This window comes from Gadus chalcogrammus, chromosome 3, assembly GCF_026213295.1.
Source record: "Gadus chalcogrammus isolate NIFS_2021 chromosome 3, NIFS_Gcha_1.0, whole genome shotgun sequence".
NCBI classification, from domain to species: Eukaryota; Metazoa; Chordata; class Actinopteri; order Gadiformes; family Gadidae; genus Gadus; species Gadus chalcogrammus.
In genome coordinates this window covers 27,515,510-27,543,226 of record NC_079414.1, presented here as the reverse complement: position 1 = coordinate 27,543,226, position 27,717 = coordinate 27,515,510, and the positions used below count along the sequence as shown (strand labels likewise).

At 53.1% G+C, this 27,717-nt stretch overlaps 2 protein-coding genes and 1 long non-coding RNA gene across 3 annotated transcripts in view; 1 reads left to right on the top strand and 2 right to left on the bottom strand.

Annotated features, from left to right (window-relative positions):
• On the top strand, positions 1-2,637 carry LOC130379514 (uncharacterized). Its single transcript, XR_008895133.1, has 3 exons — positions 1-218; positions 689-777; positions 1,144-2,637. It is a non-coding gene; the product is annotated as an uncharacterized LOC130379514 (long non-coding RNA).
• A 2,483-nt stretch (positions 2,638-5,120) lies between these two features.
• On the bottom strand, positions 5,121-7,877 carry mettl26 (methyltransferase like 26). The gene is made up of 6 exons (XM_056585507.1): positions 7,550-7,877; positions 7,061-7,229; positions 6,651-6,710; positions 6,499-6,566; positions 6,192-6,270; positions 5,121-5,797 (listed from the first exon to the last, which is right to left on the bottom strand). The coding sequence occupies exons 1-6, from the start codon at positions 7,741-7,743 to the stop codon at positions 5,741-5,743; spliced, it is 627 nt and encodes a 208-aa protein (XP_056441482.1). The 5' UTR covers positions 7,744-7,877; the 3' UTR covers positions 5,121-5,740.
• An 881-nt stretch (positions 7,878-8,758) lies between these two features.
• The window catches only part of LOC130380151 (girdin-like), a 34,033-nt gene continuing 15,074 nt past the window's right edge, over positions 8,759-27,717 (bottom strand). The window contains exons 12-32 of the mRNA XM_056587333.1: positions 27,668-27,717; positions 26,981-27,118; positions 26,375-26,869; positions 25,489-25,694; positions 24,925-25,119; positions 23,652-23,782; positions 23,128-23,269; positions 22,638-22,811; positions 21,624-21,785; positions 20,484-20,761; positions 19,911-20,054; positions 19,126-19,312; positions 18,811-18,956; positions 15,499-15,591; positions 14,339-14,836; positions 13,477-13,487; positions 12,358-12,441; positions 11,132-11,203; positions 10,851-10,907; positions 9,006-10,023; positions 8,759-8,825 (exon numbers count right to left, since the gene is read on the bottom strand). The exon at positions 27,668-27,717 is cut by the window's right edge and continues 95 nt beyond it. Coding sequence (XP_056443308.1) covers positions 8,759-8,825; positions 9,006-10,023; positions 10,851-10,907; positions 11,132-11,203; positions 12,358-12,441; positions 13,477-13,487; positions 14,339-14,836; positions 15,499-15,591; positions 18,811-18,956; positions 19,126-19,312; positions 19,911-20,054; positions 20,484-20,761; positions 21,624-21,785; positions 22,638-22,811; positions 23,128-23,269; positions 23,652-23,782; positions 24,925-25,119; positions 25,489-25,694; positions 26,375-26,869; positions 26,981-27,118; positions 27,668-27,717 — 4,348 coding nt within the window. The remainder of the gene's footprint in view (positions 8,826-9,005; positions 10,024-10,850; positions 10,908-11,131; positions 11,204-12,357; positions 12,442-13,476; positions 13,488-14,338; positions 14,837-15,498; positions 15,592-18,810; positions 18,957-19,125; positions 19,313-19,910; positions 20,055-20,483; positions 20,762-21,623; positions 21,786-22,637; positions 22,812-23,127; positions 23,270-23,651; positions 23,783-24,924; positions 25,120-25,488; positions 25,695-26,374; positions 26,870-26,980; positions 27,119-27,667) is intronic.

Genomic DNA, 27,717 nt, shown 5'->3' with positions numbered 1-27,717 from the left:
GCTGATGTGATTAAAGTTCTGCAGTTCAGATCCGCTGATAAATGGTCCCATACCGTATCCACAGCGTCCTCATGGTGCAGGCGGTCAAACCTCCACCTCTTTGAAGACACCAAGCAGCTTGATGACTGACTGGTTCTTTATACTCCGGACCTCGTCCCAGAGCAGAGGACAGACCTAAGGCCTGCAGCGCAGCCGACTAGAGACTCCATGTGGAACCGGTAAGATACTGGATTCACCATCTTGAAGACATTTTCATTTATTCAACAGGGTCAGTTTTGTTTGGCGGGTATGTGGCTCTGCTTCTAGGGGCTTCCTCTGTGACAAACCTAGAGAATAAGATCTGACTTCAGCCAATCAGTGGGATGTCCTTGAACAAGAGCCAATGGCTGAAGGTGCTCAAACGCATTCTTTTGACTCGCTCCTCTACTATTGCTGTAATCAAGCTGGATGGCTATTTTGCTCCTTCTACTGACAAAATCAAGTCTGCCACCTGGTGGCTGATGAGGGCGTAGCAACTCGGGGTACATTGGAAACGTGATAAGAAGAGCCTGTTTTTGATTGGATCGTACACCTAAATGTTTTTGCATCAAAATATCGCCGAACCCCATGTTGGACAATGCTTGTTTTCATCCTTTCTATGTTGAGCTTTGATTTATCCTTACCTTTTCATGTGACCCATTCCCCTTAGGTTCAGTTAAGTTGACCTCTCCCTCAGGCGACTTTAAGGGAGACCAGATGTGCGGCAGCTTGGTGTCATGGTGCAGAGACCCAACGCTGGTAAATATTGACTTCCTCCTTGAACAGACCTAACGCGTCAAACGGCAATTATATAATCCCTCCTGATCTTTATAAAGGTCTGAAGACAAGTCTTTTCTGTGAACATCTCCACTGACTAGTGTGCTCTTAATTAAATTAAAGTTAATTAAATGCAGTAACTCCAATGCACCTGGAGGCTCGTATTGACATTTTTTGAAACCTGGTTCTCCAGCAATAGGACTGTTGCGGTAAATAAATGCTTGTTTTTTTCGCTAATTTAAGTCTGAAATCAAATGCAGATTGAGACCAGATGGGGCTGTTCCTGCATTTATAGACATTTGATTGCCCTTGAAACTGATTCTACTTTTGCATCAATTTACTTCACAGCACTGAACTACACCAGTGTGTCCTACTCCCATAAACCCTGAGGATCCCTGGATTCAATGGAGAGAAAGTAATTATTTTCTCCATTATGTTGCACCACATTTTGGGGCGAGTGTTTGAATCAATCTTTGTCTTTTTTTTCTGTACTCCATATCTGTAATCCCAGCTGTTGTATTTTAACACGGTAGCTGGGACCCCTCTTTATAGGGAGCGACTAGAGGGACGAGGCTGGAAGCAAACCCGAGCCTGGATCTTAACCTTCTTTCTAAACCTAATGCCGCAATTTAACCGCAAATAAAGTGATGCCTAAAGTAACTTGACTCTCTTACCTAAACTCGCTTGTCTAAACTCGCTTGCATAAAACCTAAACTCGCTTGCATAAAACCCCGAACTTGCTTGGCTAAACTCGCGTCGCTTGCCTAATGCCTGAACTCGCTTGCCTGAACTCGCTTGCCTAAACTCGCTTGCCTAAAACCTGAACTTGCTTGGCTAAACTCGCGTCGCTTGCCTAATACCTGAACTCGCTTGCCTGAACTCGCTTGCCTAAACTCGCTTGCCTAAACTCTGAACTTGCTTGGCTAAACTCGCGTCGCTTGCCTAATACCTGAACTCTCTTGCCTAATGCCTGAACCCGCTTGCATAAAACCTAAACTCGCTTAGCTTGACTCGCTTGCCTGTACTCACTTGGCTAAACTGGCTTGCATAAAACCTAAACTCGCTTGCATAAAACCTAAACTCGCTTAGCTTGACTCGCTTGCCTGTACTCGCTTGGCTAAACTCCCTTGCCTAATACCTGAAGTCGCTTGCCTAAAACCTAAACTTGCTTCCAAACAACACGTTACACAAAGTTAACCATCCATAATCTTTAACCCAAACCAGACTTGTCCCTGGGTCGCTCCACTTTAATTTAGAAGTTTCTTTTTACCTCATCTGCTTTTTGAGCCTCATTCTTTGAGGGCTTGAAGTGCTTTCGAGGATATTTGAACCTTTGTTTGCCGCATCAATAAACATGCTTTATCTTTACCCATTTTGTTTTGGATTGCATTTCTATGTGTAATCCGGCCAAATGTTCAGTGTCCTTTGACGTAATGTCTATGGTCTGACGATAATCTGACCTCCATGAAGCAGAATGTGTGTGAATGTTGTCCTGTGAGCTCCAGGCTCTCTGTGGGCCTGTCAACGTCTCTTTAGCAAAAGGTTGGGGAGTGAAATTCATTTTTGTGCCATTTTCATGTGTTCCTGAGTATTTCAGACCTGTGGTGTTTCACATGAGACCTTAATGGGAACTTAACTTTTTCTGCCTGCATACGTAATGCCTACATTAGTAGGGTGATCACTGTTGATTCCAATATTGATCATTAACCACGTCATTCTTTTCTGATTTTTTTCGATAAGGATTACAAATCATGTAATTTATGAGCATATTTGCAAATGGCTCCAAATATCAGATTGTGTAAACTAATGAAATGTAACCTGCTTGATTTTAAAGAAAATAAAACATCCAAATATTATAAACCTGTTTTGTGTTGCTCTCTTACCATGTGGAAATGAAACGCAGATAGATATGTTTAGCTCTGATTTGCTGCCTCCTTTTGGTGTGGTGCTGGGATTTGTTTAATATATTATTTCCAGGATAAGTTAATAACCTAGTATATCCTACCCGGAAAAGAAGGGATATGGAGGCCAGGGCAGGCTGTTTCGGTGTCCTGTCAACATATTGTGAGCGAATTTGAACATTCTCGGTGAGGGAAATTCAATTGTAAACGTTAATTAACATGCAGGACCATTCAGCGAACACTTCACATATTTCTCACCAACAGAACGGTCACTCTTTGCGCTTGTGATTTTAAAGTCCTGGCGCCCCCTACTGGAGTTCTTTGATAATTCTTGCCCTCGGTGACCTCGGTCACATTTGTTCCTCAACTCTCCTTTCTTGGCCAAGAGATCTGTGACATCTGTGTCTCTCTTTCTCCTTCTCCCTCTGGCTCTCTCTCCTTCTCTCTGTGTCTCTCTCCTTCGCCATCTCTGTCTATCGCTCCTTCTCAAGCCCACCACACACCGGCGCCACGGTGCGCATTTTACGCGCGTCAATTGCTGCCCCTATAGCACCAGTGCCCAGCTTGAGCCATTTCGCAACCCAAATCTGTGGTTACCGCCGATATGTTACTCATATAGATTACCGTTAGATTCAAACAGCAAAGATGGAGACATGTTAGAAGTCAACAACATAATTTATTGCACCAATTTAAAATTCCAAAAATACATGCGGAGCCGAAATGTAGGCTACCGATCAAACGCCACGTCACAAATTCCTATGATTCTCCGTAATGTCCGTTTTTCCTCAGACTCCCTTCCGTAAAATTTCTGTCCGGTATGTCCGTAATATACGTTAAAAAAATGTAACTTTCGCCGTCGTTTTACGGAGATACCGTAAGAACGTTTTTATGTTTTTCACAAAACACGCAAGTACCTGGCAGGCCAAACTCTTCGCCGATCTCTTTCTAAGCCTGGTTGGTTTTGTTTTCATCTCTGTATATGACATGTATGTCGATCCTCATGTTCCAAAGTACCGACTCCTAAAAACGGTCATTATCATGTTACCCCATCTTTTTGGCTGGCGTAAATAAATTCATGTCCGTACGTAAAACACTAGCGACCCCTTCCGTAAATTTAAGGAAGCACGGATACGAAAAACATACGTATGTGGAAATGAGGCGTTAGGATTTTATTCAACAAGCTTTCAGATATGGAGTCAGAACAGTCATTATTAATGAATGCACAGAAGGATTCACAAATGTATTTTGTGATTTATATATACATTTTCTCACAAATACATTTCAATGCACACACAAATGGATATCGGCATGTATAAATGTAAAATAAATCCATAAACAAAAATAAGTTTCACAAACATATTTCTGATCCACACACAAATATGTCTTGTTTTAAATAAAGGTAATATAAATCCATAAATATATTAATTTAAAAAAGATTTGCAATTTTCATCAAAAATGTATTTGGATGTTACATGTATGTACAAACTGTTAAACTTAAATTTACAAGACGCTTTTCATTTGTGAGCTTGTTTGCATTTGTGTGTGAAACTGTCTGCATTTATGTGTGGATTTTTGAGACTCTCCTGACGTCGCTAGATTCACAAATGCATTTTTTTCAACAAGGAACTCTCTGTAGCCAATCAGATGCCTCCCTCGTTTTCAGCCAATCACATGGCTGCAGTTCCGACCTCTGAGTCCAGCCTCCGAGCCTCCCGGTTCTCTGTCAAATGTCTACTCTATCGGAAAGAACATGGTTTTTTGAATGATCGTACATAACAATCTCTAGGTGGTGAAGAAGTAAATGCTGCGTCACGACACTTTTTCCATCTAATTTCGACTGGGTTTTGGGATTATCGGTGCCGTTAAAGTAGTAAACGGCACCGACGTAAAAACCCAGTCACAGCAGTCATGTGGTTGACTGAAAACGAGGGAGGCATCTGATTGGCTACAGAGACTTCCTTGTTGAAAAAAATGCATTTGTGAATCTAGCGACGTCAGGAGAGTCTCAAAAATCCACACATAAATGCAGACAGTTTCACACACAAATGCAAACAAGCTCACAAATGAAAAGCGTCTTGTAAATTCAAGTTTAACAGTTTGTACATAAATGTAACAACATCCAAATACATTTTTGATGAAAATTGCAAATCTTTTTTAAATTAATATATTTATGGATTTATATTACCTTTATTTAAAACAAGACATATTTGTGTGTGGATCAGAAATATGTTTGTGAAACTAATTTTTTTTATGGATTTATTTTACATTTATACATGCCGATATCCATTTGTGTGTGCATTGAAATGTATTTGTGAGAAGAGAGTAATTTATATATAAATCACAAAATACATTTGTGAATCCTTCTCTGTGCATTCATTAATAATGAGACTGTTCTGACTCCATATTCAGAAAAGGTTCAGTTTTCTCTCTGTGCTATACACGGGATCACACTTAAAACATATTGAGACACGGTAAAATGGAAAAACAATAAGCTTTATTGATATTTAAAAAAAGAAAAAATTCAAATAATTAGAAAAAAAATATTGTGAAGGAGCATAAAACTGAAATGGCAAAAGTAATGTGACATAAAATAATAATCATGTCAATAATTTACTGAGTGAATTTTTGTGCTACTCAGTCTGTAGCCGGTTCTAATCAGTTTGTATCCGGTTCTAACCAAATCGTTGTCGGTACTAACCAAACCGTAGCTGGTTCTAAGCATTCTGGAGCCAGTTCTAACCAGTCTGGAGCTGGTTCTATCCAGTCTGGAGCTGGTTTTAACAAGTCTGTAGCCGGTTCTGACCAGTCTGTAGCCGGTTCTGGCCAGTCTGTAGCCGGTTCTGACCAGTCTGTACTAGCTGGTTAGAACCAGCTACAGTCTTGATAGAAACAGATACATAATGTATTAATATCTTCATTCAGAATGACTCATTCGATATATTGTGAAATGGAATAACTTGGCAATTCGTGTGGATGAGGACGGACAGCCGACTGTCACTGGAAACACGTTTTAAACCCCCAGAGGAAAAGCCTCCTCAGGTCTCCTACACCAAACTCTCCTTCCTGAACAGAAGACATTTGTTGTTGGCTGGCATGTCCACCTGGCGACAAAAACACAAAGAAACAAAAAGACTCCTTTAATATCTATCTATTTTTTTAAAGTTCCCAACATGTTATTATTCAAGGACATATCAACGGTAAATAGACCAGTGGCCACTCATAGCTCTTTACAACACGGCCTCACATTCACCCATTCATACACCGAATCACACCCCGACGGCGGAGTCAGCCCCGCAGGGCGACAGCCAGCTGGTCAGGAGCAGTCAGGGTGAGGCGTCTCGCTCAGGGACACCTCCACACTCAGCTAGGAGGAGCCGGGGATCGAACTAGCGCCCATCTGGTTACCAGCCGACCCGCTCCACCTCCTGACCCAGACGCCGCCTGAATGCATTGTTCTTTCTTCATTATAACATGCGCTGAAAGCGCGCTGCTCACCACTTTCTCCAGGAACAAACCCCTCCTCTGGGCCATGGAGCTGAGCAGAGCGATGTCTCTGAGGCCCCACGCAGCGTTCCTGGAACACACGGGCTTCAGGTCAGGGTGGACTCTCAGACATTATGTAATAAACGTCTATTTGTTAAGTTTTGAGTATCATTTTTTGTGATATTATAGTAATGTCAGAACATTGATATCATTAGAGTTGCTCCGATGTCTTCATCGTTTGACATAATTACTTTAGCATAACATACAACCCAAATAAAATCGGCATTAATAAAAAAAAATAGATTCAAGGTAGGCCAACCTTTGTCTGAGACTGAGGTCAAAGTTTACGTTGCTCTCTGGGGTGATCTGACCATTCACAGCATATGGCTAGAGAGAAGAAAAGAGAAGGTTATGGTTATTGATGACATGTCCTGATGGCAATAACACACGTCGTAGGACCACTCAACTTACCCCATAGGTCAGGAGAATTCCTTGGGGTTTTAGAATGTGACCTGCCCCTTTGAATAAACCCTAGAGACACACAACACATGCTGTTATTATACGAGGAATACATAGTACAGTAATGATATACACTTAATGTACGCACTTATTGTATGTTGTGTATCATCTTGTCGTGGCTGTCTGTGTTATATACGGGGAATGGGTTAACCTAGTGATTGTTAGTGCTTGGCACTTGGTTCTATGAACATCCTTACTGTGCTGACAGCGATATATTATATTATTATATAATATATCTGACTAAATATATATATTTTCTTTCTCTTTCCACCGATAAATTGACTTATTGTAAGTCGCTTTGGAAAAGCCCCTGCTAAACGCCCTACATGTTATTGTAACACACTAATACAGATATGTGTTACCTCGGTACACGCTATGGGGGAGATGTGGATCATGTTGATGTTGACCACCAGGTCGAGGCTCTCAGCCTGGAGGGACCCCGACCCCCAGCTGTCCCACGGTGAGGAGGCGTCCAGGTGGATGGCGGGTTTGACCCCGTCCAGCTGGTAGTGGGTCCGATACGCTTCTATACTGAACACAACAACCGACCAACAACACACTGGTTACAGACTGCATCTCTACCGCGCTTTGCTAACCAGTGGCTACTCAAAGCGCTTTACAATATTGTCTCATTGATTCACCCATTCATTCACCCATTCAGACACCCATTCAGACACCGACGGCGCCGTCAGCCATGAGCAGGAGCAGTCAGGGTGAGGCGTCTTTCTCAGGGACACCTCGACACTCCGATTGGAGGAGCCGGGGATCGAACCAGCAACCTTCAGGCTACCCGACCACCCGCTCCACCTCCTGAGCCACAAGCGCACACGCACACGCTGCCTGCCTCTCACCTGGCCAGCGACTGGTGGTCATACTCGGACGGCTGCCAGGTGATGTGGGGCAGGGCCCGGGCGAAGTGGGCGACGTGCTGCCCGGTGCCGGACGAGACCTCCAGGGCCTGAAGGGGCCCCCTGGGGTCCACGCAGCCCCGCAGAACCGCCAGGATGGGCTCCTTGTTCCGCTCTGCAGCCGGGGCGTTCAGCATCTTCCGGTACCCTAGAATCAGTCGCCGAGCTCTGCAGAGCCACTCCAGTTCAGGGGGGGAACAGTGTACTTCTGTTAGTCGAGGGGACTGTGTTTTGCAACAGGCGAAAAGTGAGACAAACGATCACTTCCGTTGACGTCAGTTGTTCTTGAAGATGATGCCAACAGCGTCCCCGGGTGGTGATGTTTGGTAATGCACGGGGCACTCAGAAAATACATTTTTAAGACCAATTCTAAAGTAGTAATGAGTTTACTATAAAATACATTAAACATTACATTACTTTAAATTAAATGATATGCAATTTTTAACCCAACCCCCTTTAGCAAAGGCTAAGTAGCTATTTTTCATATCAATACACAAAGTATTGGCATAATCATTATATTTCTACAAAAAGTAACTGCATTTCCCTTATCCGTTGAATCATGGACACATGATTCATTGTATTCATCTCAATAGAATAATTAATGAATAACTTATTTATTTGTAAAGGTACTCAACCAATGAAAACATGAGACCAATGAAAATATAGGAAATATAGGAATTCTCCCTTTAATTGATTTGGGGAACAACTTATGCAATTGATAAATATCTCATAAACATCTTATTTAACATCAGGAAAATAACAGAACTGGGCCTCCTCGTACTCCCATAGGCCCACACCGCAAGGAGAAGACAGGGGTGACACATGGACACTATTCACACACGATGAGAGGGTGGATGGAGGGGGTGAGGCGATGAAGAACAGATGTAGGGTTATACACGTGTGCAAACATGACACCGTGGGACAAAGAAGGAACCGAATCATCTCGTCCAAATGACCCGGGGGTGAGCTGACCTTCAATAAATAAGTGCAACAGAAGAAAGGTAATACCAAGAATGAATAAATATCGTACAGATCCTTTATCATAATCCCAAACGATAAACGCAAAGAGGGAAGGAGTGATCAGAGGGATTCTCTCAGCAGAGAGAGAGCTCCTCATCGTTCACCAAACGGTTGTCTGTGACTTCAACAGAATCAGCTGCAAACGACTCCGGGACAGAATATTCCCAGAGTCGTCTCCGTGTGACCCGGACCAGGGTCTCTGCAGGCGGATCCGGAACGCCGGACCCCCACACCTCACCCCACCGTCGACCCCCTCTCCCCCTCGGGGCCGACCTCGCCCCCCGTCTCCCCCGCCCCCCCCCTCTCAGTGTCCCCCGAGGGGGGCGGGGTCTGGTCGGACGGCGCTGCGCCGGGATCGCGTTGAGGGGAGGAGCTCTGCCTCCGCCCCCCCCCGTCCGGCCCGGGGGGGTCCCCGCCCTCCCCCGCCGCCGCCTCGCTGAAGATGGTGTTGGAGAAGACGGAGCTGAAGGTGAAGGGGGGGCCGAACAGGGTCTCCTGGACGGGGGCCGGGGGGGGGCGGGGCTCCGGGCCGCCCGCCGTCAGCGCCGGGTCCCGGGGCGGCTTGAGGGGCGGCGCGGGGTCCGGCCCCGCCGGGTGGGGGCGGTCCGCCGCCGGTTCTCGGCTCCGGTCGGGCGGCGTGCCCGGGGGGGGGAGTTCCGCGGCGTCCCTCTCGGCGGCCGCCGGCTCCGGCGCCGCCCGGAGCGCCGCCCTGCAGGCGCTGTGGACGCTGGGTCGCCGTGACGACCCCTCGGCGGTGGAGATGACGCTGCTGGCCCGCGGGAGGACCTTGGGGCAGCGGAACCCCCGCAGACGGCCCTCCCGCCCCAGTGGCGTGGAGAAGCAGTTGAGGCAGCCCGACACGGAGGAGGACTTCCCCTGGACGTAGAGCACCGTGATGGGGGAGCAGGCCGCCGCCGAGTGGGCGGCGGCGGCGCTGGCGGGGGCGGCGGCAGGGGCGGGGGGCTCCGCCTTGGCCGGGCTGGCCCTGGAGCCCAGCCCGTTGAGGACCTTGGTGAGTTTGAAGGAGCCCCCCGAGTCGGAGGCGCGGCGGGCGGCGGCCTTGGCCTTGGAGCCCCTCCTGATGGTCTTGGTGGTCCGCATGGGCCAGAGGTCCGGGGGGGGGGGGGCTCTGAGCTGTACCCCGGGGGGGCTGCCCTGCGCCGGGGGGTCCCGGGGGTACGCGTGGAGGAGCACCGAGCCGTTGGCCACGGCGACGGCGTGGGGCTGAGCGTGGCGGGGGCTGGAGGTGTCGTTGGGGGGCGGGTGGGCGCCGGGCGAGCGGCAGGGCGGCGCCGGCTGCAGCGGGCTGCTGCCGTTGGACCAGGGCTCGTTGTCCAGGCTCATGCTGAACTCGCCGCTGCTCTCGCTGTGGGCGCGGCTGGGGGGCGCGGTCGGCCCTGGGTAACCAATCAGGAGGGAGGACAGGATGTGAGGAGGGGCAGCAGGCTCACTGACAACCGCGACACGTCATGAGACACAGACAGGAGGAGGCTGGGGGGGTCGTCAGAGCCATCGAAGCCCTCGGACTGGTCTGAGCGCAGCGGTCGACCTGACCCTGAACCTGACGGGCGTCTCGGTTTTAAAAATCAACCTCATTCCGTAAGAAAAATAATTGTTGAAGTTGGAAACACATAAAAAACGAATGATGTGTGAACTGAATGTATTTTATATCAGTGTTTCCAAAGTACATAAAAAAAAGTGTTAACATGTTTTTCTGATAAAAACGAGCGTATTAGCCTTATTGAACAATGATCTGTGAGAGGTTAATAACCCTATTGCATTAAATATTGATTTAATGTTAGTCATGGTGATAGTAATGAGGTACAACATTTGTATTGGGGAATTTTTTGGTGGGGGACCATTTTTTGGTTTCGGACCATTTTTTGATATTGACTCGGTAACATTTTGGTTGTAAAACGAACCTAACAGGAGGGGTACTAATTGGACTCTCTGCAGCTGGTTTGGGTTTGCAGTATGACTCCGCACTTCTGCTAAACCAGCATCGTCTCGATTTGTCAAGCTACCAACAGAGGGCAGTAGAGTCTCACTTTTCTTGCCACCACCAGAGGGCAGCAGAGTCTAATGTTTCTCAGCCGTTTACGTCGGCTTTGAGCAACGAGCATTGACGATTTTAAATCAAGGCCATGTTCAGGATTTGATGGATTTACTCCCAATTCCCGGAATCCATCTGCATGCAAAATGGACAAACTCCAGAGGGCTTTACCGTGCTGCAGGTCTTCGTGGTCTTCAAAACCAGACGCGCTATCGACCGAATCTTTATCTGTGGAGCACAAGACTAGATGAGAACACAACCTATAAATATACATATCAATGTCCTGCTCAACTGACAATATACAGGAGTGTTACTGTGTTTAACACTCAATGCAAAAAAAAGTATAAAGCTTCTCTGGTCACTGAGTAGAGCTCATAATGTTAGCTATGTTAGCTAAAAACAAGCTAACAAAAACGATAGGAAATGAATGGGAATGCCTCTAGTGCCTATACCTGTGAGCCAAAGTTTAGAGATATCTGGGACGGCCGTGTCGGCGGGGTGGAGATGACCGGGTGGAGGCGGGGTGGTGGGGGTGACGGTGTAATGAGGGTGATGAAGCATGGACATGACGGAGGAGGAGAGGGATGAGGTCAAGAGGTCCATCTTGCCCTCCTCCTGCTCCTCCTCCTCCTGCTCCTCCTCTTCCTCCTCCTCCTCCTCAGCCTGGGGCCCCTCAAACAGCTCCAGGGAGCCCCCCCAGCGGGCCTCCTCCCCGGGCCCTCCTGTGGGGCCGGTCAGGCCATCCAGGGCTGGGATGAATGGACGAATGATGAATGACGAATGGATGAAGCATAAAGACAGTGTAGATATCTGGGTGAGTGTTGTTGAGAATGCAGGCGGGTAGGAGTTAATGACCATGGTTACACGGGAAACTGGTTTGAGGTTTGAACTGATTGAACGGCCACAGGTGGAAGTTAGAGGCACAAAGGCTGAAGTGAAGTCAGAAGGGAATGAGGAACACGAAGGCTGTAACCACTAGTGTGTTTGTTTTAAAACAGGATGAGTGCATTGTGTTTCAGAGCAAGTTGTGGCGGTGGCGCTAATCAAAAGGGTGTTTGCAAATTATGAACACCACTAAACTACACACTTTGAACTCTGATCCCCCGACCTCACACGGTGAGAGCCACGGGCGACCGGAAGGCTCCAGACAGTCAGAGAATTAGCAACAGATTAGCTTCAGGCGGTCAGAGAGTTAGCGACAGATTAGCTCCAGGCGGTCAGAGAGCTAGCATCAGGTGGTCAGAAAGTTAGCATCAGGCGGTCAGTTAGCTTCAGGAGGTCAAATAGCTAGCGACAGATTAGCTACAGGCGGTCAGAGAGTTAGCATCAGGCGGTCAGAGAGTTAGCATCAGGCGGTCAGAGAATTAGCTTCAGGCAGTCAGAGAATTAGCTTCAGGCAGTCAGAGAGTTAGCTTCAGGTGGTCAGAGAGTTAGCTTAAGGCAGTCAGAGAGTTAGCTTCAGGCGGTCAGAGAGTTAGCTTCAGGTGGTCAGAGTTAGCTTAAGGCAGTCAGAGAGTTAGCTTCAGGCGGTCAGAGAGTTAGCTTCAGGTGGTCAGGGAGTTAGCTTCAGCTGGTCAGAGAGTTAGCTTCAGGTGGTCAGAGAGTTAGCTTAAGGCAGTCAGAGAGTTAGCTTCAGGTGGTCAGGGAGCTAGCGACAGAAAGGGAAACCGTTCCTTACACATGGAGCGGCGCAGCAGAGACTTGACTTTGTCTCGGTCCTTCAGTCGGTTCCTCATACGGGGAAAGAGTTTGAGGGCGGCCGCTTATAACACCAAGGGAGGAGGGGGGGGGGTGAGAGGGGGGAGACACAGAGAGAGATGAGAGGGGGGAGACAGAGAAAGCTCAGCCCAATGCAGGAAGAGAAACGAGTTGGAAGGAAAGAGGACGGAGTACAGTGGGAAAGGAGGGGATGAGAGCAACAGGGTGGGGGAATGAGAGAGAGAACACACATTAACACAGACACACACACACAAACACACACAGTACAGGGAGAACACAACTGGGGGTGTCGAGCAGTTGACACACGATGAGTTTACTGCAGAGCGTACACCGCCAGGTTTGGCGACCTTAGTGAAGCCAAAGTTGAAGAATCTCAAGCTTAGCGCTAAACTCAAAATATGAGTTTAGCTTCAAACCTGACTGCCCCTGATGAGCTGGCCTTGCATGGCTGACTCCGCCGTCGGTGTGTGAATGTGTGAACGAATGGTGTTAGGCAATATTGTAAAGAGCTTAACTCAAAGTTAACCAAACCATCCGTGTTTACACACTGTTGGATGGAGAAAGTCAAGCAAAGCTTTGTCCTGATTGGACGAGGTCAGCGTCCAGCCGGGGTCAAAGTCGAAGGAGTTTGAACTTCAAGTGCGGTGTAAAGGTGTCTATGTATGTATGTATGTATGTATGTATGTATGTACAGTATGTATGTATGTATGTATGTATGTATGTATGTATGTATGTATGTATGTATGTATGTATGTATGTATGTATGTATGTACAGTATGTATGTATGTACTGTATGTACAGTATGTATGTATGTATGTACAGTATGTACAGTATGTATGTATGTATGTATGTATGTATGTATGTCAATCATGGCACCCATTGCACTCCTAATCATCCCTGGAAGGAGGGATCCCCCACTCTGAAGGAGGGATCCCCCACTCTGAAGGAGGGATCCCCCACTCTTTAGGAGGGATCCCCCCACTCTGAAGGAGGGATCCCCCACTCTGAAGGAGGGATCCCCCACTCTGCGTTCCTAATCAAGATCTCTTCCTTGCTAATTAATGGAGTTTTCTCTTGCCCTCTGGGGGGCTAGGGTCAGGGGGGTCATAAACACACGGCCTGTTCAGCCCTTTGAGACTGGACCTGTGATGAAGGGCTGCACAAATCAACTGAATTGAATTGAACTGAAAGCTCATCATGTGTGGATCGCTTCGAGGGAAGCCGTTTGCACGCACAACGACACAACAGCGAAGCCTGTGTGTGTGTCTGTGGGATGTGTTACACACGTAATGAACCCAGCCTGTCTGTGTGTCTGTGGGATGTGTTACACACGTAATGAACCCAGCCTGTGTGTGTTTGTGTGTCTGTGGGATGCGTTACACACGTAATGAACCCCAGCCTGTGTGTGTCTGTGTGTCTGTGGGATGCGTTACACACGTAATAAACCCCAGCCTCTGTGTGTTTGTGTGTCTGTGGGATGTGTTACACACGTAATGAACCCAGCCTGTCTGTGTGTCTGTGGGATGTGTTACAGACGTAATGAACCCCAGCCTGTGTGTGTGTGTGTCTGTGTGATGCGTTACACACGTAATGAAACCAGCCTGTGTGTGGCTGTGGGATGCGTTACACACGTAATGAACCCCAGCCTGTGTGTGTTTGTGTGTCTGTGGGATGTGTTACACACGTAATGAACCCCAACCTGTGTGTGTGTGTGTCTGTGTGATGCGTTACACACGTAATGAACCCAGCCTGTGTGTGTTTGTGTGTCTGTGGGATGCGTTACACACGTAATGAACCCAGCCTGTGTGTGTCTGTGCGTCTGTGGGATGCGTTACACACGTAATGAACCCCGGCCGTAATGAGCAGCCACAGACACACCTCGCTACGGTACTACATGTTTATTCCTCGGGGACGTGGCGAGGTGCTGGAGCGATCTCAACCAGGCGGGGGGGCGGCGAGCTCTGAGCAGGCGGGGGGGCGGTGCCGCCCGGTCCCGGGGGGGCGCGGGGCGCGCCCCGTCCCCCTGGGCGTCGGGCGTCGACCCGAAGAGGGGGCCGCAGAACCCCGCCATCTCCAGAACCTTCCTCCCCCCCGAACCTGACCGCCTCGGGGGAGGGGGGGCGAGGAGGCGGGGCCTAGCGGCGGCCGGGGCGGGGGTCCGGCTGACAAGCTCATACTCACTGATGCTGCGCTGCGGGGAGAGGGTCTCGGCGGGGGGGCGGGGCATGGCGGACGGGGACCCCCCCGAGCCCTCGGACCCCCCCGTGGAGCCCCCGTCCGGGGGGCCGTGGAGGTGGAGGTGGGTGTCGTCCAGGCCCTCGCAAGAGCCGGCGTGGAGGGGGGGCGTGACGGGCCCCAGGGAGCCCTCGCTGCCCCCCCGCTCCCGGCTCCGAGACTTGATCAGCTTCTTCATCTTCAGGGTGATCCAGTTACCACGTCTGGAGGGGAGAGGGGGAGAGAGAGAGGGGGGAGAGAGGGAGAGAGAGAGGGAGAGCGAGAGGGGGGAGAGGGGGGGAGAGAGAGAGGGGGGGAGAGAGATTGAGAGAGAGAGGGAGGGGAGAGAGAGAGGGGGGAGAGAGGGAGGGGGAGAGGGGGAGAGAGGGGGGAGAGAGATTGAGAAAAATTGAAAGGTGTTGATTGGAACTGAGATAAGAACAGGAGCAACAAAGTCCCATTTCAGTGTGATGAGTTCTATCTCAGGTGAGTGTACCTGTGGGTGATGATGAATTATATCTCAGGTGAGTGTACCTGTGGGTGATGAGTCCTGTCTCAGGTGAGTGTACCTGTGGGTGATGAGTCCTGTCTCAGGTGAGTGTACCTGTGGGTGATGATGAGTCCTGTCTCAGGTGAGTGTACCTGTGGGTGGTGAGTCCTGTCTCAGGTGAGTGTACCTGTGGGTGATGAGTCCTGTCTCAGGTGAGTGTACCTGTGGGTGATGATGAGTCCTGTCTCAGGTGAGTGTACCTGTGGGTGATGAGTTCTATCTCAGGTGAGTGTACCTGTGGGTGATGATGAGTCCTGTCTCAGGTGAGTGTACCTGTGGGTGATGAGTCCTGTCTCAGGTGAGTGTACCTGTGGGTGATGAGTCCTGTGTCAGTACCTGCGGGTGGGCGAGGGGTCGTAGAACTTGTACTGGTCCATGATCTTCTCCTCCAGTTTCTCCTTCTGCCTCCTGAGCTCGTTCAGCTTGTCACTGAAAAACAAACCCCAGAGAGGAAGTGATGTCACGAGGGTGTGCCGTGACACGAGGAGCCGTCGACCAATGAGAGGCGCCGTGACACGAGGAGCCGTCGACCAATGAGAGGCGCCGTGGGAGCTGACCTTCAGGCCTGCGGTGGAGGAGAACTGGACGTTTTGAAACGCGTGTGACCCAGTTCCTTTCACACTCTCGTATCAACACTGTCCTCCCTTTATCTCCTCCCTCTCTCACACTCCTCTCTCTCTCTCTCTCTCTCTCTCTCTCTCTCTCTCTCTCTCTCTCTCTCTCTCTCTCACTCCCTCTCTCCCTTCCTCTCCCTTCCTCTCCCTCCCTCTCCCCCCCTCCCTCCCCCCTCTCTCACTCCCTCTCTCACTCCCTCTCTCTCCCTCCCTCTCCCCCCCTCCCTCCCCCTCCCCTCTCTCTCCCTCTCTCACTCCCTCTCTCACTCCCTTCCTCTCCCTCCCTCTCTCTCCCTCCCTCTCCCTCCACCCACCCTCCCCCGTCTGCCACGGTAGAGCTATCAGCAGAGTGAGTGACGGTGACCTCTATAATGCCGTTAGTAAAAACACATTGGAATGGGCTTTGTTAATTATCAATACATTTAATTAATTAATTAATTATAGGGAGCTTTGCCAACGCTATATAAACAATACAGTACGTATTATTACTATAAGTAAATAACTCACTCTCTCTCACTCCCACTTCTCTCCCCCCCCCCCTCTCTCTCTCTTACTCCCACCTCTCTCTCTCCGTCTCTCTCTCTCTCTTCACCCACCTCTCTCTCTCTCTCTCTCTCTCTCTCTCTCTCTCTCTCTCTCTTCACCCACCTCTCTCTCTCTCTCTCCCTATCTCTCTCTCTCTTCACCCACCTCTCTCTCTCTCTCTCCCTATCTCATTATCTCCCCATCTCTGTTTCTATTAATTTACATATAACTGACTTCATAAGAACTACACACCCTCTTATCCCTTGACAATACCTCTAATATGGCGTGCTAAAGTACATCAGCGGTGAAACACAGGGACCCGATAATGTTGCTGCTCTCGTCTACATGCTGTCCTGCAGCAGGGAGCGATAGATTTTCCCCATCGATGTGGCCCAGTGTGGCAGCAGCAGCCAGCGAGTGACGGGCAGAGGATTGTAGGTCAGTCCACTGGCTGTCCTGCCAGAGAGCATCAATAATCCATCCCCCGCCCACGAGCACGCCCACAACAGCACCCGGGCACTTTTTTGGGTGCTCAAAATAGACTTTGCTGCACCAGAGGAAACTTTGCCCAGTGACACTTGCGTCGATCACATCGTCTGGTCTGTAGGTCTTTGTGCCTTCCTCTATCACTCCAGAGCAGGGCGTGGCAGTCTGGAGACTGGTTATTCTGTGCTGTTCTAACAGAAGCTTGAATGTATTGTTTTGTGCATTTAGGACAAATCTTTTGGCTGACTCGGGCTGAGTTCACTGAATTGCAAAATAGGACACAGAGGCCTTCTGTATATTTAATGTTCCACAGAGGAAAATCTTAGCTGGTGGTTTTTTACGTGGTTAACTTAGTTAAAGTTTAGCTACTTTAACCATTGTTGGTATTCTGCATTGTTAGTTATGCAGTTATCAAACCTAAAAGAGAGAGAGAGAAAGTGGGGAAAGTGAGAGAGTGAGAGGAGGAGAGAGAGAGGGGGAGACAGGGAGAGAGAGAGAGAGAGAGGGGGAGGGAGAGAGAGAAGAGAGATGAGAGATTGAGCGGGAGACTGGGAGAGAGAGAGAGGGTGGGTAGAGTCTGGGTGTTGGGGTGTCTCACTGGGTGTCCCCCAGGGCTCAGTCTTGGGTCCACTCCTCTTCATCATCTACCTCCTCCCCCTGCGCATGGTCATCCGTCACCATGGGGTCAACTTTCACTGCTACGGTGATGACCCACAGGTCTACATCTCCTCCAAACCCACCTCTGCCATCCCTCCCACCTCCCTCATCACCTGCCTGGAAGACATCCGGAGCTGGATGAGCAGGAACCTCCTGAAGCTCAACGGCAATACGACCGAGGCCCTGGTAATCGGCTCCAAACCCACCCTCACCGAACCACAACGCACCCCAGCACCGCCCGTCATCATCGACGGATTCCCAGTACCCTTCTCCCTCCAAGTCAAGAGCCTCGGCGTCATCCCGGACAGCACCCTCTCGTTGGCACCTCACATTCAAAACAACACCCGGACTGCTTTCTTCCACCTCCGAAACATCTCCAGACTCCGCCCATCACTGTCCCAATCCGACATCGAAATCCTGCTCCACTGATTTGTCACTTCCCGCATTGACTACTGCAACGCCAAATTATTCAGAACTGGAGCATCACCCTCACTAAATCATCTGAACATAGCACCCCTATTCTCATCCAACTTCACCAGCTCCCGGTACATTACCGCATCCAGTACAAAAGCCTCCTCCTCACATACAAAGCTCTCCACCATCTAGCCCCCTACTTACCTCTGGGACCTCCTCCAAGAATACAGCCCCCCCCCCCCCCCGGCACCCTCCGCTCAACCTCTGCTGGACTACTCACCCTCCCCACACCATGCCTTAGTACCATGGGTGCCCGAGCCTTCAGCTGCTCGGCACCCAGACTATGGAACTCCCCATAAGACACACATAAGACTGTCAGATTCCATCACAACATTCAAATCCAAACTCAAAACCCACCTGTTCAAACTGGCACGTCCACTCTGACTTTTTAGGTCGATGTTAGGTTAATGTTTGATAAAAGATGGGGGGGGGGGGAGAGAGAGAGAGAGAGAGAGAGAGAGAGAGAGAGAGAGAGAGAGAGAGAGAGAGAGAGAGAGAGAGAGAGAGAGAGAGAGAGAGAGAGAGAGAGAGAGAGAGAGAGAGAGAGAGAGAGAGAGAGAGAGAGAGAGAGAGAGAGAGAGAGAGAGAGAGAGAGAGAGAGAGAGAGATCTCCTTTCCACAGAAGTCCCCTCCTCATCGTGAGAGGAACCACAGGTGTCTCTCATCACTCTGATCAGGTGACCGCTCTCTCTATGCACCAGGTCCCGGCGGGCCGTGGCCACCCCTTCACTGGGTTGACCACCGCCGGTGCCTCGGCACTTCAGAGAGGCAGACCTGGGACTAGTGGTTAGGAGCCGGGTCCCCTGTGTTCGTACCCTCTTTGAACAGGGGCTGGTGCTGTGATGCAGCGAGAGAGAGGGGGTGATGGAGGGTCAGAGGAGGGGGCGCTCACATGTACTGCCTCTGCTCCACGTGGAACAGGTCCTTGCTCTCCATGGTCTGCTCCAGCAGGGCGCGGTTCTGCAGCATCAGGCTCTGGATCTGGCTGAGCAGGTGGCGGTTCTCCTCCTCCAGGTTCCCCTTCAGTTGGCTCAGGAGCTACACGCACACGCACACGCGCACGCACACACACACACACACACACACACGCACACACACACACACACAACCGTAGTGAATTAAATGGCATTGAGTGTTAATACGAACGTGATGGGTGTCCCTGTGGTCCCACTGGTCCCACTGGTCCCACTGGTCCCACTGGTCCCACCTCGCACTGGTTGGTGAGCTTGGTGGAGGTGATGTCCAGCTGCAGGTACTGCTCGCGGAGCCGGGAGAAGTCCCCCTCCAGCCGGGCCTGGTCCAGCTTGGCTGCGTTCAGCTGGGTCTTCAGCTGCTTGTGGTCCGACGCCAGCTCCTCGTGGTCCCTCAGCAGCTGCTGGTGGCTCTGGTTCAGCCTGGGGACACAGAGCCTCCAGTCACCCTGAGGGGACGGCACTCCTACCGCGCCTCTCTGCCCGGCGGCCGCTCAGAGCGCCTCACGACACCGCCTCACGTTCACCCGTTCACACACACATTCACACCCCGACGGCGGGGACGACAACGCAGGGCGACAGCCGGCTGGTCAGGAGCAGTCAGGGTGAGGCGTCTCGCTCAGGGACACCTCGGCACTCAGCTAGGAGGAGCCGGGGATCGAACCAGCGACCTTCTGGTTACCAGGTGACCCGCTCTGCCTCCTGAGCCTCATGGTTCTGATGAGCCTGTAAGGCTGTAGGTGTACATGTCTGCGTCTGTGTGTGTGTGTGTTTGGTTGTCTCAGTGTGTGTTTGTGTTTGTCTCGGTGTGTGTATGTGTCTTTGCCTCTGTGTGTGTGTGTGTGCGTATGCGTGTATGTGTTTATCTCAGTGTTTGCGTTCGTTGGCGTGCTTGCGTGCGTTGGCGTGCGTGCGTATCTGTGTGTGTGTGTGTGTGCGTGCCTGTGTGTGTGTGTATGTGCGTGCCTGTGTGTGTGTGTGTGTGTGCGTGCCTGTGTGTGCGCGCCCCCCCCCCCCTCACCAGTCCTTCTCGTCCCTCAGCCGGAGGTTCTCGGCCGCCGCCCCGCGATGCCGCTCCTTCTCGGCGGCCATCTTCTCCTGCTCCTCCTTCAGGGCCGCCTCCAGCACCTCCAGACGCACGCGCTGCTGCAGCACGCCGTTGTACCTGCACATGCACGCACACACACAAATGCACACGCACACACATACACACGCACACACACACACACACACGCACACACACACACAAACAGGTACCCACAGAGATATGTTGTTGTTTCTCTTTCTCCTGACACCTGTCCTGCAGTGCCCCCCCCCCCCTGTCCTGCAGCGTGCCCCCCCCCCCCTGTCTTGCAGCGTGCCCCCCCCCCCCCACCTGTCTTGCAGCGTGCCCCCCCCCCCCCCCCCCACCTGTCCTGCAGTGCCCCCCCCCCCCACCTGTCTTGCAGCGTGCCCCCCCCCCCCCCCCTGTCCTGCAGTGCCCCCACCTGTCTTGCAGCGTGCCCCCCCCCCCCCCTGTCCTGCAGTGACCCCACCTGTCCTGCAGCGTGCCCCCCCCTCCCCCCCACCTGTCCTGCAGCTTGCCCCCCCCCACCTGTCCTGCAGCGTGCGGTGCTCCAGCTCCAGGCTGCGGTGGACGTTCTTCAGCAGCCCGTGCTTCCCCATCAGCGCCTCGTACTCCAGCGCCTGGCGCTCGTGGAGCGCCGAGAGCCGCTGGTGGTCGCGGAGCAGCTGCTCCTGGACGGCCCGCAGCTCCTCCCGCTCCCGGCGCGCGCCGTCCCGCTCCCCCTCCGCCCCCGCCTGCTGCTGCTGCAGCGCCGCGTTCTGGGCCAGCAGGGAGGAGCTCTGGGAGCTCAGGGTGGACTTCTCCACCTGGGAGGGGGGGGGGAGGGGGAGAGAGAGAGAGGGAGGGGGGGGAGGATTACCATTAAGTTTGTTTCTTTAAGGTAGCAGGTTAACAGACACTTCCATATGATCTTGTACACAATGATTCAGTAACAGACTCACGTCCCTACAGGAAGGTGATCACAGGCTTGGGTCTTGGCTTCTTGACCCCCAGTGGACATTGGGGATCAAACCTACGACCTTACCTCGCCCTACCTCGACCTCAAACCTCGCCCTATCACTACCCTGCCTATGATCAACTATATTATATAAATAAGATGGAGAACATCTTCACATGATTAATGTCATCCACTGAGAGTTTACTGACTGAACGGTTGCATTCGGTGCTGATCGCGCTCTCTCTCTCTCTGTCTCTCTCTCTCGCTCTCTCTCTCCCCCTCTCTCTCTCTCTCTCTCTCTCTCTCTCTCTCTCTCTTTCCCTCTCCCCTGGCTGAGGGTCAGAATAGAGGCAGAGTAGGGTCAGAGTAGGGTCAGAGTAGGGTCAGAGTAGGGTCAGAGTAGGGTCAGAGTAGAGGCAGAGTAGGGTCAGAGTAGAGGCAGAGTAGGGTCAGAGTAGAGGCAGAGTAGGGTCAGAGTAGGGGCAGAGTAGAGGCAGAGTAGGGTCAGAGTAGGGTCAGAGTAGGGTCAGAGTAGGGTCAGAGTAGAGGCAGAGTAGGGTCAGAGTAGAGGCAGAGTAGAGGCAGAGTAGAGGCAGAGTAGGGTCAGAGTAGAGGCAGAGTAGAGGCAGAGTAGAGGCAGAGTAGGGTCAGAGTAGGGTCAGAGTAGGGTCAGAGTAGGGTCAGAGTAGGGTCAGAGTAAGGTCAGAGTAGGGTCAGAGTAGGGGTGTGACCTGCAGGTTGGCGTTGAGGGTCTGCAGGGCGGTGTTGTTCTCCTGCAGCGAGGCCGTCTGCCGCTGCAGGGCGAGGATCTGGGCCTGCTGGCCTTCAGACTGGCCGCTCAGCTGCTTCAGCTGCGTCTGCACCGCATGCCGCTCCGCCTCCAGGGTGGCATTCTGGGGGTGGGAGCAGGAGGGAGAGTAAGAGAGGGAGGGAGAGAAAAGGTAAAGGCAGGGGGGTGAGGGTGAGAGAGGACAGCAGGTAAAGGGACCATGGTGTCGATGTGAGAGGGTGAAAGGATTATGAGAGGAAACGGAAAAGACCCAGCATATCTGAACTGTACTGTTCCATACTCTTCTCTCCATGTCAGTTCACTCTACTGTTCTTTACTGTTCTTTATGTTCCTCTCTACGTCACTCTACTGTTCTTTACGTTCCTCTCTAGGTCACTCTACTGTTCTTTACTGTTCTTTATGTTCCTCTACGTCACTCTACTGTTCTTTACGTTCCTCTCTAGTTCACTATACTGTTCTTTACTGTTCTTTATGTTCCTCTCTACGTCACTCTACTGTTCTTTACTGTTCTTTACGGTTCCTTACGTTCCTCTCTAGGTCACTCTACTGTTCTTTACTGTTCTTTACGGTTCCTTACGTTCCTCTCTATGTCACTATACTGTTCTTTACGTTCCTCTCTAGATCACTATACTGGTCTTTACGGTTCCTTACGTTCCTCTCTACGTCACTATACTGTTCTTTACGTTCCTCTCTAGGTCACTATACTGTTCTTTACGGTTCCTCACGTTCCTCTCTAGGTCACTATACTGTTCTTTACGGTTCCTAATGTTCCTCTCTAGGTCACTATACTGTTCTTTACTGTTCTTTACGGTTCCTCACGTTCCTCTCTAGGTCACTATACTGTTCTTTACGGTTCCTTACGTTCCTCTCTAGGTCACTATACTGTTCTTTACTGTTCCTTACGTTCCTCTCTAGGTCACTATACTGTTCTTTACTGTTCTTTACGGTTCCTCACGTTGCGCTCCACCTCGATGAGCCGGTCCTTGACCCGGAGCAGCTCCTTGGTGGCGGCCTGGCTCTCCCGCTGCCAGGCGTTGATCTCCTGGCCAGAGTCCCTGGAGGAGAGGCAGCTGGCCGCCTCGCGCTCCTCCTCCTCCCGCTGCTGCACGGCCTCCAAGCTCAGCCTCAGCTGGGGGCACAGGGTCAGAGGACAGGGGGCAGAGGTCACACACAAAACCCTCATGCTTCAGGACGTTAACGGGCAGGTACGGGGAGGTATAGTTCAACTGAAGGTAAGTATCTTGCTACAGGTAGAGAGAGAGCAAGAGAGAGGGAGAGAGAGAGAGAGAGAGAGAGAGGGGCCTTCTGGGGCCTCAACCCAGAAGGTTCCATCTGGATCCTGACTCGTTCTGTAACTGTTAAAACACTGAGGGGGATGACATGTGGATCTCCGCCGTACCGATGCCAGCAGTGAAGGGGGGGGGGGGGGGGGGGGGGGGACTCACGGCCTTGAGCTCCTGCCTCAGCTGCAGGTTGAGGGAGGAGGACTCCTGCAGACGGGCGTCCAGGGCGGCCATCTTGTCCTCCTTGATCTGCAGGGACCGCTTCAGGGACGACTCCAGCTCCGACTCCAGCATCTTGAACCTGCTGAGGGGAGCAGAGACCGGTTAACGTCTGGAGGCAGGGAACACTCTGAGACCCTGACCACGCTGGGGGACTGGTTTATGAGGATAAGAGAAGAGAGGGAGAGAGAGGGGGAGAGAGAGGGGGAGAGAGAGGGGGGAGAGGGGGAGAGAGAGAGAGAGGGGGAGAGGGAGAGAGAGAGGGGGAGAGAGAGGGGGAGAGAGAGAGAGAGAGGGGGAGAGAGAGAGAGAGAGGGCGACAGAGAGAGAGAGAGAGAGAGAGGGGGAGAGTGAGAGAGAGGAAGAGGGGGAGAGGGAGAGAGAGGGGGAGAGGGAGAGACTAGGTAGACTTTTCCGTTGCAGTTTATTTCCGACCCTGAACCACTAAGTAGCCGGGTGCGTTGGACCTGTTCTCTGGGAGCTCCTGGTCCACGGGGGACGGGCTGTCCTGGTTCAGAGCCCTCATCTCCAGCTCGTGGGCTAGGCTCTCCAGCTCGTTGGTCCTCCTCTGCGTCTTCAGCTTCTCGTTCACCAGCTCCTGCAGGCGGTCGTATGGGACAGGGGGGTTCTCTTGAGGTCCAGCGCCAAACAAGGGTCATCCCTCGTTAGTGTTTGATGTAGCAATTATGACCTCAATACTTGAGGTGCAAATAAAACATTTACACTTAGCTTTACATTTAGGGCGTTTATCAGACGCTTTTATTCAAAGCGACTCACAATCACTAGGTTAACCCATTCCCCGTATACAACACAGATAGCTAGGGTAAGATGCTACGCAATGCTAAACACTATTTTTAAGCGCAAAGGTCTTTTGAGGTACATTGGCAAAGAAATGTACCACGTTTGTGATATCATGCTGTTTGTGGTTCTAGGTGTTGTGCGTTTGATACGTGTTGTGTGTCAACACGTATCTCTCAGGGTGACCAGGGTCCGGTGGTGCCCCCCCCCCCCCCCTCACCTCTCTCAGGGTGACCAGGGTCCGGTGGTGCCCCCCCCCCCCTCACCTCTCTCAGGGTGACCAGGGTCTGGTGGTGCCCCCCCCCCTCACCTCTCTCAGGGTGACCAGGGTCCGGTGGTGCCCCCCCCCCCCCCCCCTCACCTCTCTCAAGGTGACCAGGGTCCGGTGGTGCCCCCCCCCCCTCACCTCTCTCAGGGTGACCAGGGTCCGGTGGTGCCCCCCCCCCCCCTCACCTCTCTCAGGGTGACCAGGGTCCGGTGGTGCCCCCCCCCCCCCCCTCACCTCTCTCAGGGTGACCAGGGTCCGGTGGTGCCCCCCCCCCCCCCCCCCCCCCCCCCCCTCACCTCTCTCAGGGTGACCAGGGTCCGGTGGTGCCCCCCCCCCCCTCACCTCTCTCAGGGTGACCAGGGTCCGGTGGTGCCCCCCCCCCCCCCCCTCACCTCTCTCAGGGTGACCAGGGTCCGGTGGTGCCCCCCCCCCCCTCACCTCTCTCAAGGTGACCAGGGTCCGGTGGTGCCCCCCCCCCCCCCTCACCTCTCTCAGGGTGACCAGGGTCCGGTGGTGCCCCCCCCCCCCTCACCTCTCTCAGGGTGACGAGGGTCCGGTGGTGCCCCCCCCCCCCCCTCACCTCTCTCAGGGTGACCAGGGTCCGGTGGTGCCCCCCCCCCCTCACCTCTCTCAGGGTGACGAGGGTCCGGTGGTGCCCCCCCCCCCCCCCTCACCTCTCTCAGGGTGACCAGGGTCCGGTGGTCGATGGCCGCCTGTTTGGCCAGCTCCCGGTTGTCCCTCTCCAGGCCCCGGACCCGCTCCGCCGTCTCCCGGAGCCCCTCCAGCTCCTTGGCCTGCCCCCGCGCCTCCCTCTCCAGGCTGGCCACGCGGCCGCTGCTGCTGTCCAGGCTCGCCTCCTGGATCTCCGCCTGGGGAGCCACCAGCACACGCTGAGCTCTGAGCTGACCGTGGTGGTATCAGTGATGCTCACGCACCCATAGATTACATGCTATTGGTTCATTTATTACTTAAGGGGTGACCAGCTGGCTGTCCCCCCGCGTGGCTGACTCCGCCGTCGGTGTGTGCATGAGTGCGTGAACGGGTGAATGTGAGGCAGTGTTGTAAAGCGCTTTGAGCGGCCACTGGTTAGAAAAGGTGCGGTAGAAATGCAGACCATTTATTCACCATTAAGTGGCGAGAAGGGGAAAGACGTCCTCCAGCCCCTCCTAACTCAACGCCCCCCTCTAAGCTCTGCTCCGCCCCCGCCCTCGCTGCTCCTCCCTGGGTGCGCTCGCTACCTGCTGCCGGAGGCGGCGGTTCTCCTTCTCCAGGCGCCGCTTGTCCCTCTCCAGCCCGGCGCTCTCCTGCTCCAGGCTCTGCTTCTCCGCCTCCAGTTGCTCCAGGCGGCGTGAGGACAGCCTCATCTCCTCCAGCGCAGCCTGCAGCCCCTGGCTCTCCGCCTCCAGCTCCAGCACCTCCGCCTCCAGCCGCTGCAGCCTCCGGCCTGCAGGGGGCGGCGGAGGGCCAAACACACCACGCTCAGGGAGTCGTCGAGCGAGCTTTGTCGTCGTTAGTGACCCCTAGGGTAATGGTTTCCAAGACACCGGTTGTGATCATATTTGGGTACGAGCGAGTACTCAAGTCTGTGCGGCGATCCTATCCGACCACATGACTCATTTACTACACAGAGAACCTCAAACACTACGGTGTTATGCTGCGTCCGTTAACAGTCGGCGATGGAAAGTCGGAATGGGAAAGCGTCATCTCCGACCTACGAGCGATCGAGCTACCAAGTCGGAAAAACATGGATGCTCACGCTTAACTACAAGAATACTGATGATAAATAAATGTCTATAATCTAGTTCTGAAACAGAAAACTGTAGAGAGTCAGTGCACCAACTATACATCGCTGTCATCGTTAGAGAACCCTTCAATAAGAACAAGCGCCATCAGTAGCTACAATGCTAGATGCTGTATCGGTAAACACTCGGTATCGGCCGATACTCAGGAATCGGAATCGTTATCGGGAAGGATAAAATGTAATGGGAACCTCGTTAGTGGACCTCGTTAGTGGACCTCGTTAGTGGACCTCGTTAGTGAACCTCGTTAGTGGACCTCGTTAGTGAACCTCGTTAGTGGACCTCGTTAGTGGACCTCGTTAGTGGACCTCGTTAGTGGACCCACCGCTGTTGTCCAGGGACGCCTGCAGCCGCTGGTTGTCGGTGTCCAGCGCGCGGCACTTGGCCTCCAGCCGCTCCGTGTGCTTGGTGGCGTAGCAGGAGCGCCCGGTCAGCGCCGCCACCACCACGCTGTCGTAGCCCCGGCCGGCCCGCGGGCCCGGGGGGGGGTCCGCACACCGGCCGGGCGGCCCGCCGTGGCTCTCCGTGGCGTCCGTGGCGTCCGACAGCAGGTCCTTGATGTTCTCGCTGCTCTCCCAGGCGTCCAGCTGGCCCTTCTCCGGGCCCTCAGAGTCCAGCGTCTCGGTGAGGAGCAGGGCCTCGCTGGGGCCCTCCTCCAGCAGGGTGCACTCTGGGGCTCCCTGGAAGGCGTGCTGCGTCCCTACGCCGTTGAACAGACGGGTCCGGACCCCCGGGGGGTCCGAGGGCTTGGTGAAGGGATGGAAGGCCACCGTGGAGAGGTGGTCCAGGTCTCGGTCCGGGTCCTGGTCCAGGTCTCGGTCTTGGTCCCGGTCCTGGTCCTGGCCCTGGCCCTGGTCCTGGCCCTGGCCCTGGTCCTGGCCCTGGCCCTGGTCCTGGTCCCGGTCCTGGTCCTGGTCCGGGTCCTGGTAGCGGCTGTACAGGGGGCTGCTGGTGACGGAGGAGGTCCTCAGCTCCTCGATGGTCCTCACCAGACGCTGGTTCTCCTTCTCCAGCCTCAGGAGACGCGACTGCGTCCGCTCCCGCACCTCCTCGCTCAGGGACTGCTGGCCTGCAGACAGACACCAGACGGACAGAAGACAGACACACAGACACCAGACAGACACAAGGAGGCAGGTTAACGCTCGGTTGTTTGTAAACCGGGGAAAACCGGATTAAGTCAACATTAGCTTCAACGTTAACAGTCTCCTGGAGCCTCCTGAGCCACATGCCACCCGGTGTGGTTCTGACCTTTATTTCTTTACATAATCTACAGATTCATACTCTAGGAACCCACCCAGGTTCCCCCCTCAGACCCTCCCCCCCAGCGGCGTCTCCCCCCCGGGCCCTCCCCCCAGCGGCGTCTCCCCCCTGGCCCTCCCCCCAGCGGCGTCTCCCCCCTGGCCCTCCCCCCAGCGCCGTCTCCCCCCAGCGCCGTCTCCCCCCAGCGCCGTCTCCCCCCTGGCCCTCCCCCCAGCGCCGTCTCCCCCCCGGGCCCTCCCCCCAGCGCCGTCTCCCCCCGGGCCCTCCCCCCAGCGGCGTCTCCCCCCGGGCCCTCCCCCCAGCGGCGTCTCCCCCCGGGGCCCTCCCCCCAGCGCCGTCTCCCCCCGGGCCCTCCTACCCTGGGTGCTGTCGGCGGTCCTGGAGATCTGCTCCAGCTCCCAGCCCAGG